The 12,722-nt window shown below is 30.0% G+C and overlaps 2 protein-coding genes across 2 annotated transcripts; one reads left to right on the top strand and one right to left on the bottom strand.

The window, feature by feature from the left end:
• Positions 1–27: 27 nt before the first annotated feature.
• LOC113385345 (mitochondrial GTPase 1-like) lies at positions 28–1,157 on the bottom strand. Its single transcript, XM_026623187.1, has one exon. It carries the CDS (start codon positions 1,022–1,024, stop codon positions 29–31), a length of 996 nt encoding a protein of 331 aa, XP_026478972.1. The 5' UTR covers positions 1,025–1,157; the 3' UTR covers position 28.
• Positions 1,158–5,096: 3,939 nt separating this feature from the next.
• On the top strand, positions 5,097–7,038 carry LOC113386302 (anaphase-promoting complex subunit 10-like). The gene is given in 5 exon segments (XM_026624091.1): positions 5,097–5,233; positions 6,393–6,514; positions 6,590–6,694; positions 6,904–6,913; positions 6,915–7,038. Coding segments are annotated over 4 exon segments (348 nt in total). The 5' UTR covers positions 5,097–5,233; positions 6,393–6,405.
• The last annotated feature ends 5,684 nt before the right edge of the window (positions 7,039–12,722 follow it).

Here is a 12,722-nt window from a genome sequence, read left to right as displayed (position 1 = left end):
TATATAGCAACCATATAATATAATTTAACTAAACTTGTGTTTCAATTTTGTTTGATTCTTTTTTTGGAAAAAAATTATTGTCTAAAAAAACTTTTCCTAATGATCCAGTTCTAAAAGCTTTTATCATATGGATTGCAGCCGCTTCCAGATGAGGTATTTTCATCAAATAATTATCATATCGCTTTTTAACAATAGTTTTTTCTAAAAAATTTGCTCCAGTTAACAGGACTTTGGCGATATCATCACTAGGTTCTTGTAAACCAAGTAAATCCACATATGAATAATTTTCATTTTGATTCATCCAGAATAGGAAATAATCTGCAATATTTATTGGCCCTACTTGATGATCTTGCAAGCAAGAACATAATGCCAATTTCATTCCTGTTTCAGTATCTTTAATATTAGGCATAAGAATTCCAGGTGTATCTAATAAATAAATCGGAGGATCTTCAGCTATTTTAATTCTATTAAGAACACTTCTTGTTATTCCAGCAACTGCTCCAACGTGTGATGCACCTTTTTTTTTCAAGTGACGATTCCTTAAAACATTAATAATTGATGATTTGCCTACATTAGGAACTCCTATAACCATTATACAAAATTCTTTATTATCGGCCCGATTGAATCTATCTGAGTTAGTAATTAATTCTTTAGCAAGAGGCATGATTCGTTTTATTCCAGAACATGTCTGATCTTTGCAATTTGTATATAAAACATGTTTGATTTGCTCTTCTTCTCTGAGTCTTTTTATTACCTGTGAATTGTAGGAATTGTCTGTTAAGTCTTTCTTATTTAATATTAAAATGTGAGGTTTGATTGCGCTGATTGTGTGTTTAAAATTTGGATTTCTACCGGATAACGGTATTCGGGAGTCGTGCACTTCAATGACTAGATCTACCAATTTTAATTTTTGTTGCATTTGTTTCAAACCCAAGCCCATATGACCGGGAAACCAATTTATAATATCTTTATTTACAATTCGAAATGCTGTACGGAAGGAACTCTTATTAATTTTGTGAGTCATTGTTGTTTTATTTATATTGAGTCTTTAAAATCAATGTAAAGTGAATTTATAATTTTATTTATTATTCCTTGGGACGCATTTGAATGCATTTTTTAGGTTATTTAATTACTTATAGTATAGGTTATGGTCAAAACCTGTCATCTGTCAACAGCGCAAAATCGTTAGAGTTTCTAAACACCGGATAACAAAGTGCTGAGAAAGCTGGCTGAAGTTAGCTGTAACACATTACAGATTTGTCAAATCTTTTGCACTGTGCTTTCAACTTTTTTATGTTGGATTCGCTGTTACGATTACTCCATACTCCATACTCTTCTTTTATCTATGACTCCATTACTATAATTTTTTTTTCGGCGTGCTAATTGTGTAACTCGGGCGTCTCGTATTTTATATTTTTTATTCGCGTTTTCTTTCATTACGTTTTTTTGCTACGTGTACTAATCATTTTGTGATTTTGTTGATTGTGCGCTATTTTATTTCTTTACATTTTATATTTGCTATTTTATTGCGGGATTCAAGAGCTTCTATAGGGAATAAGGTTAGTTTCTTTTCAGCAAGAGACGCGAGTTTTTTCATCTCATTAGCTTTTAGTTTCATTTTATTTTCAGCCCCTATCACTTTTATTAATTTACTTTATTCACTTAGATTCTTAACTTTAGTTTAATCACTTAGATTATTACATTAAGTTTACTTTAATCGCTTACATTCTTAACTTTACTTAAATCGCTTACATTCTTAACTATACTATTATCGTAGATTCTTAACTTTACATTAATCACTTACATTCTTTACTTTACTTTAATCACTTTAGGTTAGCACTTAGATTATTTACTTTAGGCTATCACTTAGGTTATTCACTTTACTTTATCATTTTAGGGTATATCACTTTAGTTATAAGCTTCCTTTTATTCATTTTTTACTGATTACCACTTAGGTTAGGTTATTCTTTTCATTTCATTCATTGTTTAGGGTATATAGCTTTGCATATTTACTATTTTAAGGTATAGCTTATTTACTATTTTAAGGTATAGCTTATTTACTATTTTAAGGTTTAACACTTACGTTTTATTACTCTATTATGTTTATATAATCTACATTTTTATTTTATTTCTTATGGATATTACGACTACTAAAACCTGTTTGTATTGTTCTACAGTATGTAAAACAAACAGTTCTTTATATCGCCATATTAGGGCCAAGCATGGGAAAGAACCCATGCATTTTGATCGAACATTTCAGTGCATTTATTGCAGTAAGGCTTTGCATTCGACATATGCTTTGAAAAGACATATTACATGCTTTGCATTCGACATATGCTTTGAAAAGACATATTACACACTTTCATCCTACCATTCCTCTTCAACCATCTGCTCCCAATTCTGTTCTAGCCACTGACACTCACTCATCAAATTCTTCCTCACATATTCAAACAGTTCATTCCGATCATATCACCTACAACACCTACTTCAATAATTTCCGCATCAACCCTAGAACATCAGTCGCCCTTCATTCCTATGCTGCCTCAATTTCACCTACACCATCAACTTCTACCACCATCATCAACTCCATTGCCACACAATCCACTTCTTGCACCAGTGTTCAACAGCAGATAAACTATATTTCAGGTATGTGTACCAAACATGTTATTAAACAATGATGCAGCAAACAGTAATAATGTTATGTTTTAATAGGTACTCAAAGGAAATCTAGGATCTTGTGCCCCCTTGACAATTGTCAAAGGTTATTATCCAGATACAATGGCTTACATCAACATATCGAAGTTGATCACACCATCCACATCCAGCATGAAGAAATCACATTTTCTTCTTTTAATGGTTTGTTCATTTTCGATTATAGACTTTGTCAATGCACTTTTCTATTATTTGGTATTTTTATATAGATTTTCAATCATCGAAAAATATCTGTGATAAGATAAGTAACAGAAAAAATAATATATACATTAATCATAAACAGAATTAATCCAAAAGCAATGGATTGAAAATATCATCGTATGTTTTAATTGTTATTGGTGAGTTGGATTTAACCTGTAATGTTATATAATTTATGTTGCTTTACTTTTTAATCAACTTGAGTGGTGTGTTTGTGTAATAACTCACTATTGTTGAAATGAGCATTTTGTGTATCTAATGATGCAACAAAGTTCTTCTCTCACAATTTATGGTATTTGGTTTCATTTGTTTATATTATCATTTCAATTCTATCTTTCAAATTTCTAATGTGAATAACATTTATTAACAGCTATATTGCGGAGATAAGTTTTAAATTATAATCATACATATTTCTTTTCATATTATGGTAATAGGTTTTGAATTGTCAATATGATTTATTTATTGTTACTTTACGGTAATAGTTTTTAAATTGTAAATATGATATTAATTGTTACATTACGGTGATACGTTTTGAATTGTCGATATATTTTTTATTTATTATTACATTATGGTAATAGGTTTTAAATTGTAAATATGATTTATTTATTATTACACTTTTTAGTGATAGGTTTTAAATTGTGAATATTTGATTTATTTATTATAACATTACTAATAATAAGTTTTGAATCATGAAGAATTGTGTTTGACTGGTATGTGGTTGTGTGTTATACTGGTATGTGGTACAATTTGTTTTCTAATTTTCCTTCACGCCATGCTTTACTCATTAATATTAACATTGTGTAAATAGATTTTAACTCGTAAGCTATTTCTTGTAAATAACTATATATTTAATTCACATTCAATAAAAAATATTACCACAATTATGCTTTATCTTTTTTTTAAAAAAATAGCTTTGTTTCTGTAGCAAAATTATGTGATCTAAAAGTTTTCAGTTATTCAATGTTGCATTCTACAGTTTAAACTACTGTTAAAAACTGGAACAGTCCTGGATTTGAATAATGCACTTATTCTGATAATAAAGATTGTGTTCTGAAATTCAGTCATTTGTAGTCAACAATATTTAAAGTTTTCAACAATTATATTGCACACTAGTATGGAACAGATATAAGAAATGGTAAAAAAATTTAATTTTGATATTCTATCATACAAGTAGTCTTGCTATAATAAATACGAAAGATTGTAAATGTAGCAGTATTTGGCTTACATAATTATACATTTTTGTGTTCAAGCAAATTTATGCACACAAAATAGTTCACGTTTACCAGTGTTCTTCAATTGAAATCTACCATACATAACAAAAATCCAATATTGCAACAAATATCTGACTGAATGAAAATTAATTACTAAACACCAAAATAAGAAATTGAGGTTAAGTTTCGACAGTTGCGACAAATGTTTTGACATATATGAATGCTCTGCAGTTGGTATGCCTGCTCAGAAGAATTTCTGATTTTTTGAATGTTGGTACCGTGATTTTTTCGTTTCAGCACTTTGTTAATCCGGTGTTTAGAGCCGTGTAAAATCGTCGTTCACAAACCATGTTTCGTGTTATCGACATCTAGGTGAGAATTTGGCGCTAGTGCGTCGATACCAAGTGACAGGTTGTTAATTCTCTAGCATTAAGCCGCCATTTTGATCAGGGTTGTTATTGTGTTTTGCCACTGGTGTGGTAACGAGTGTTGTGTATAAAAGTTTATAAAGTTTTAATTGTTGTTTAAACAAAGAGTATGACATAGATAAACAAGTGCAGAAGAAGTGCAGAACAAGTGCAGAAGAAGTATAATAGAAAGTGTATAATGTATGTAAGAATACATAATGTAGTGTACTGTGTATTACTCCTGTCAATTGTGTGCTCGAAGGCGCGATTGATTCAAAGAAAACATTATTATTGTCTAATAATAATAGTAATAACTTTTGTTATTACTTAATATATTTTTATTATAATTCAAAGTTCAAATTCTAATAAACTATTTTTAGGACTATATTTTTTCATATTAATAATACATTATTTTTAAAGTACAAATATTTGTATTTCAAATTTTGGCGCTTTAATTTGAATGCCGAGTGATATGCTATTGAAGCGCCATAGCAATGTAGCGCCCGTAGCAATAATTAATTCTTTGAACCAAAATACCGCGAGAATGAAACGTCTATGTCTAGGCTGTCAAAGTTGTACAGTTAATTTTAACGAACGCATCGTATTTTTATTTTATAGTTTAAAGAATAATATTATTAAGATTTATCTAATTTGGAACTGATAGTATCAAGCCAATTGTAATATTATTAAAACATCTGGGCTCAAGTGAGTAAATCATTCTAGGCTATGAAAGTAATGTACAATTTTAAGGTACCGCTTATGCTTAAGAATTAGTTTATTATTTCGTTTATTTATAAATTATTTAGTATTTAATCAAAGTGGTATTTACCGAATATGGAATCATGTATTAATAAAAAATTGGAAGTAAATATATCCCATGCATTTAATCTTTAAAATTGTGACCGTAAAGGTTAGTTTCTAGGAGTTTCCTAGAATATAGACTTGTTAAAAGGTTATTTTAAAACTTTTGGGATATATCAACTTTGAAGAGACTACTAGAGATAAATTGTATTAGAAGTGTAACAGTTATACATCTTTTTTTATTTTTTAATTTGAATTACAAACTGTCTTATTAGTTAGTGAGACACTCACAGACAAGAATAGACAGAATAACTCATTAAAATATCCAAAGAAAATATTGTCAATGCGGTTTGAAAGTTAGGTGCTTGTAAATTATGTGCGTTAATTAGATCTGGATTGTGCAGACATTGGATTAAGTAAGGTAGGTCAGAAGGCCATTTCTTGCTTGGTCTTCTTAACGGTCTGTGAATCGTTTGAATAGTAGGATTTGTATGCTGGATGAATTTATTGTTGAAAGATAAACTTGTAATTTTGATCATTTCCTTGACTGTAGAGATTTTTAAATCCTTATGTAGGCAAAAGTTTGAAATATACCATAGCTCATTAGTTAAGATACTTAGAATTTTGTTCTGGCATGTTTGAATAATGTTTGTGTTTGATTTACAAGGGCGACCCCATAGTTTGATTCCATAAGTCCAAATGGGCACTATTATACCTTTGCACAGAAGTACTTTGTACTAGAGAAGTTTCGGATTTCCTCCCAATAAGCCAGTAAATTTTTTTATTTTCAGTTGGAATGCAACATATTAAAGCAATAATAATACTTATATAATAAACAATAAATTAAAAAAAAAACTGCAATAATATTGATCTTATAAGATTAAGATAGAAAACTATTCTAGGTCTTGTGGTTGAGTCTTAAATGGAGCATTGGGCTATACAGCTATATTTATATCATATCAAATTAATATAAATTTGACTATCAATTATTAAAGGTATTTATAGCAGGTGTAGAAATAAAAACTGACTTTATAGAAAGAAATTTTCTTTATATCTATTTTAGACTGAAGTCAGTGATGTCTACTCAAAAAGAACCTGAAACAGATCCTGCGAAGGTAGAGAGGACAGGAACTGTTCGCGAAGTTGGAAATAAAGCAATTTGGAGCTTATCTTCTTGTAAACCTGGTAAAATGATACTATTTTACAATAATTATGTTTGTATATAGTGTCATAAATTATTTTATTTTACTATACATTTAGGTTTTGGCGTTGATCAAATAAGAGATGATTGTATTGACACATATTGGCAGTCTGATGGACAGTTACCACATCTTGTTAATATACAGTTTTTAAAGAAGACTTTAGGTAATTATCTAACAATGAAAATAAGGCTGTGCAAACATTGCTAATTATAGTAATTATTGCCACAACATATTTAAATTACAAAATTCTAATATATTAAAGTCATAAAATCAAAATAAACCCCATATATGACAACAAAAAATGAATATGAAATTAAGTTAAATATATAAATCATTTTTATTAAATTAGTTATGTTATTCTTTTTATTTCAGTTTGTCACATATACATACACTGATTATAAGCTTGATGAGAGCTACACGCCTAGTCGCATTTCTATAAGAGCAGGAACACACTTCAATGATTTGCAAGAAGTTGAAATTATTGAATTATCAGAACCTACAGGTTAGAACTTTTTGAATAACATAATAATTATATTTAACATTTAATTATATATAACATTAAGAAGTCTTCATTATAAACGTACAATATTAATGTTTTTAAAATGCCATCATTTTCTTTGATGTCCATATCCAAGATCATCATCAGTTGATACATCTTCGCTATCTTCGGTCATGTCCTATGGTACATAATATTAATTAACATTCAGGTTATTATAAACTCAGCTAAATAATATATTTTCGCAGAATTCTATATTCAATTTTATATATGTATATAATTGTGACTTGTAATATTTTTGGTGTTATTTTGTCTATGAAACTCTGTCATTACTTACTGATGGTGTTATATCATCAGATTCGTTTTGGTATATTTCTGGTTCTCGAGATATTCCTTTCACCTGTCCACCCTTTCATTTTTAGCTGGTTGAGCATTTATTTTCACTGAGCTGCTTCTGCGAAATGCGCAAGTCTGAAAAATATAGGAACTTCATTAATTTTACTAAGCATTATACTATTCTGCTATAAAGTTAACTAACTGAATGTGAATGTGGAAGTGATATATAAGTGATAGGGATAGCTAACACAAATTATAAGGATCGTTTACCCGATGCAATGCATGTCACATATAGCATAAATGCTCTTGGAGCATATTGATTTATAAAATTAAGTTTTTTTTTATTAAACTTAAATTAAGCTCTTCCATAAGTTTAAGAAAGTCTTAATCAAAATTCAGTAAAGAACTAGTGGAGCGCATGGCATCGTGCTTTAAGGCAAATTGCTGGAACTTTCTGTACCGTAATTAAGCATTCGAGAAATGAAAATAATCAATAATTGTTTTGAATAATTTCAAATAGATTATTTATTATAAATACATACTGTTAACTTATAAGTGCTTTTTAAATCGGGCGACGAGTGTATTTTACAAACAGCTTATGTGCATGTTTATAATACATTTGATTTTTTTTTTCGATTTTTTTTGTTAATTTAGAATTTTTTTCAAATATTGACTTTTTTTTTAGAAGTTTGAAATTTTTTCGATTTGTTTTAAAAAAAAGTTTTTCTTAACTTTTGAGAATTTAGATATTTTTGAGTATATTCAACAAAATGTTTTTTGAATTCATCAAATCGAACGCTTCATTCTCTCAAAAACTGAATTATCATTTTTGATTTGATTGCTATAGTGATTATTACGAAATATGGGGTTTGTGATTGAAGGGTGAAATGTAGGATTTGATGTGTTTTTGAATTATGAATTATAAAAATAAAATAATAGAAAATGGTTGTATACTTAGGAGTATGAAACATATATGTTAGCCGATTCTCAGTCATACTGATAATGATTATAAAATTTAAACAAAATCGGTCCAGCCGTTCGGGAGAAGTATTGCGTATAATAATATATATATATAATATATATATATATATATATATATATATAGATATATAAACTCTTACGTCTTTGTTGCACGACTTCTCGTTTCCCTTTCGATTATCTATCGGCATAGTTCTGTTGGCTGATGAACGTGCGTTTTGTAAAGTATATTTAGGATCTAATGATATTTGAGCTGATTTCGAGTTTTCTGGTTCATCGAAACTAGCAGACGATGATGATACATGCTTTGGCCCGTAAACACTTTCTATTTCTGGTGGTTTTGGGATCGTTGATTTTCTCCGTGAAGTGTTTGATTCAATCTTGCTATTGGTACCACTAGAACTTTTTTGATTATTTCCGTTCCAGCCACTTTTGTCGCGACCTCCTGCATTACGATCTGTTCCTTCGAAGCCGCTTCCAGTATTAAAATTTGCCCTCTTCCGAAGGCTTTCTTCAGATGTTGTTTTAACGAACTGCAAATCTACGTTCTAGAAGTAAAATTTTATGGAAAAAGAAGATTCGTTTAATAAAATAGTGCTTATGTTTGTGATGGCATTGAAAAATAATTCAAAATAAGTTGCAACAAACAGTACAATCAACCTCATTATAGACGAAAAACTAAATGAAATATTAATTTAACTTTTTAAGCTCTAACAAATGATTATTTGGCATTAGATCGCTGTAAATCTACATTCGGATTATTTTCTGTGATATCTTCGTTTATTAATAGCAATAGAAAGTTAAATATTAGCATATCGTTTTCTGACATGTATTTATAATCGATTTAATCAATAAGAATTGAGTATGAGTAACTTTTAAATTGTGACGATAGCATTTTGCATTTTATTTGCAACGCCTATTTGTAAAAACTTTTTAAAGTTATATCACTTTTCGTTAGGCTTATAATATTTTAAGATGTTCGTTAAAACAATGAACTCTGTTATCGCATAAATCTAAAAAAAATAATGAATAATTCCTATTTTATATTTTTTGTATGCTCTAAAGTTTTGAAATTCGGAATTTTCGATGCGAGTCTACATATACAGTGTTTTCAATTTTGGTTTCAAAGGATTCAAAGGATGATCTAAAAATAAAATAATGAAGCTGGATTTTCAGTCGAAAACAAATTATCCTTAGGGATGTTGAAAATGTAAATATCAGAGACCGGTTTCGCATTGAGTTGCGCCCTTCCTTTTGCAATGTGGTTTAGTTTAGTATTTATTTTGCCGAAATATATAACGTATGTATAGAACCTACTTGTGACTTTCGATCCTCGTCATCTTCCTTTGTTTTGGCGATTTCTTTTTATCTTGTGATTTTGCAGGAGATAGAATATTTGAACGAGCGTACTGAACTTCGATTGTTTAGAACCTTTCTCATTTTGGCATGATTTTAATGCTCGAATTATTTTAGTTTTGTTAGCTTTTGCTTCACAACTTTGCCGCATAATTGTTCAGGTCTCTCGTCTAGATCCAGCAAACCATCTTCCAAGCAGTGTATGGTGCACTCTTCCTCGCCTAATTTGCAATATTTAGGCGACCTTCTCTTTTTACACATGCCAAGCAGTATCTGTAATTAAGTATTTTGGTGATAGTATGATTAAATTGCTTTGTATTGTATTGATTAAATTGAGCATCGATCACATATCAAAATTGCCCGCCCAAAGCATTTATTTTCGTATCTGTATTATGGTTCTTAAGCTACGGTTCTATACCTAATACCTTCTCAATATTTTATTTATAATTATACCTGCATAACAGTAAGAGGCAGCACAGAATGAGTAACAATAAGATGAAGAACAATAACCCGTAGAGGACATACATCCAGCAAAATTTGTATGAATTTGTATCAAAGTTGGCTTGAGACAAATAAAAATGGGATTCATTTAATTGAGGTTCGGTATTCATAGGTGGTGCTACTGTTGATGGTTTGTTTCTTCAGTAGTTGTAGTTTTGTTGTTTGTTTAGGTTTTCCGGTGTAGAACGATCAGCTGGATCGATTCCTTCTGGCACTGTTATTACGGAATCTACTTCGCCGGGTTTGGGTGTCCCATAACCTTGTTGTCCAACCTATAGAATAATTTATCATTAAGAGGGTATTTTAGTCTAGAATTAAAAAACGTGTTTTTTATATTTTCCAAAATTTAATTTATTTTTGCGTTAGGGCTCTTTCACCACACGATTTCTCTATTGGACCGATTTACTTGAAATTGGCAAGTCTCTTAAAAGTGAGACGATTCAAATTTTGAATATAATTTTTTTTATAATTTTTAATATATATAAATTAATTTCATGTCAATTTAACAAATTTATAAAATAAAAAAGTAAATTGTTTACCTGACTTGCTTTATTTTTGTTATATGCGTTGTCTTTTAATGGATCTGAACCACTCTTGGATTTGGGCATTATAGCGTATTCGCCTGTATTTCTATCTTCTGAAATTAATTACTTTTGGTTATTTACTTCAAATCTTCTGTCTAATTCATATTATGTTAATAATATGCTTATTAAACGTATGCCATGTAGAAGATGAAATTCTTCTTATAGCATAACAAATGTTCTTAATGTTTGTTATTTGAAATGCCTTTTACGAAAATTCAATAATCTAAGCTTTTGCAACATTGTACAATATATAAGACTTGAAACTTATACCCTGTATTGCTATAGTTCATTTATTCAAATATTTTCATACGCTTCTAATTGTAAGGCAAGTATGTCTTACCTTAATTATCTTTTAAAAATAGTGTGATTTGGCTTTAAGGCAATTACATGTACTTCCCGACATATGTAATAATCAATAAGAAATTGATATATTTATTTGAGTGATTTTTAGTTATACTGAGTAAAACGAACTTCTCCTTCGGGAATTTAATAAAATTAGCCAAAATTAATTAAATAATATTAGGTGTTTTAATTAATTCGTAGCATCTTAGGGGCGTTCAAGTATTACGTAAGGAATATAGGGGGGCGGGGGAGTTGTTGATCTGTTATTTGGGTTGACATGGGGGCCAGGGGAGTCTGAATGATGATTACGTCATAGGTAGTGCTTTTATTTTTTTACATTAATTGCAAAATGTTTTACGTAAGCATGGGGGTAGGGGGTAAGTGCTTTGCTTACTTTTGCTGACAAGGGGGATGGGGGGGGGGTAATTAAGTGTAATAAATCTGCTTACTTGAACGATCCCTTACACAATACAGCGTTAGCTAACTGTTCATAGTCACATATCCAAAAGTAAATATTTTTTGGAAGCTAGTGATATAGTACATTTGTACCATATATAGCATTTTGTTATTGAGTTTGTAGCAAATATTGTGTAGTATCAACATGTTGATGTTTGGCTTGATGGGCGTTATTTCACTATTTTAAGTATGAAGAAAAAGGGCTCTGAAAGATATTGTATTTTAGTGGAAGTATCAGTGAACATTTTTTAACGCGTGGTTTACGCAGTTCGAAAATGGGAAACTTGACTTGGAAGATGAATGAATTTTTCTTGACGTTGCTCGATTAAGACTTGTGCGAAGAGTTGTCCAAATCGATTGGAGTCGACTTTTAGACGGTCCGAAAAAAAGAATACAAAGATCGCCAATGTAATTTTGATTCATGGTAATGCAAGACCACCCTATGTTATAAAGTTACGCGAAAATTTATTTGGAAAAGCTGAAATGGGAAGTTTACCAGATATGGCTCTATCCGATTGTCATTTGTTTGTGCATGGCTTGTCACACAGTAGCACTTCGAGAACTTTGAGATGATCAAGAATTGCATCAATTCATTCATCGAATTTGGAAAGCTTTACCAGGAGATGGCTAAGATATATAACGATGGACAATACTTTGATTAACGTTACTGTAATGATACTCTCATAATAAATCACGAAACTTTGGAAAAACAACGATGCGAAGTGATTCCAACACCTATATAAATTAATTCTACTTTCATAATTCTTACTGAGTCCAAGTCTACTGAGGGTTTCCATTATTCTAAGAACTCCTCCAAATCCTGGATACCAGTGGCCATCTTGTAACAATGGTATTACATCAGAAACTAACCAAGCATGAAATCTTCGGTGGTACAGGCGCCACATCTGCTGCAGTTACTGTTGGCATAGCCTTCAAACAACTTACTGCAGCCGCATAGTACTTTACTAATACGTATGCTGATCCCTACAATTTCAATTATCATTCGAAATATTTATATAGAATACAAATAAAAAATAGTTATTGAATTTTCTTCTAATGTCAATAAAACCTAAAGTTTCTAGTCCAATATTATTATTATTAATATTGCATTTTATCACATAAGTAGCATATTTATTCTACGC

This window comes from Ctenocephalides felis, unplaced genomic scaffold (assembly GCF_003426905.1).
Source record: "Ctenocephalides felis isolate EL2017-DRISC unplaced genomic scaffold, ASM342690v1 CF-g0.4_SCAFFOLD_03571, whole genome shotgun sequence".
Classification (NCBI taxonomy): domain Eukaryota; kingdom Metazoa; phylum Arthropoda; class Insecta; order Siphonaptera; family Pulicidae; genus Ctenocephalides; species Ctenocephalides felis.
This window is presented reverse-complemented; position numbering and strand designations above follow the sequence as displayed.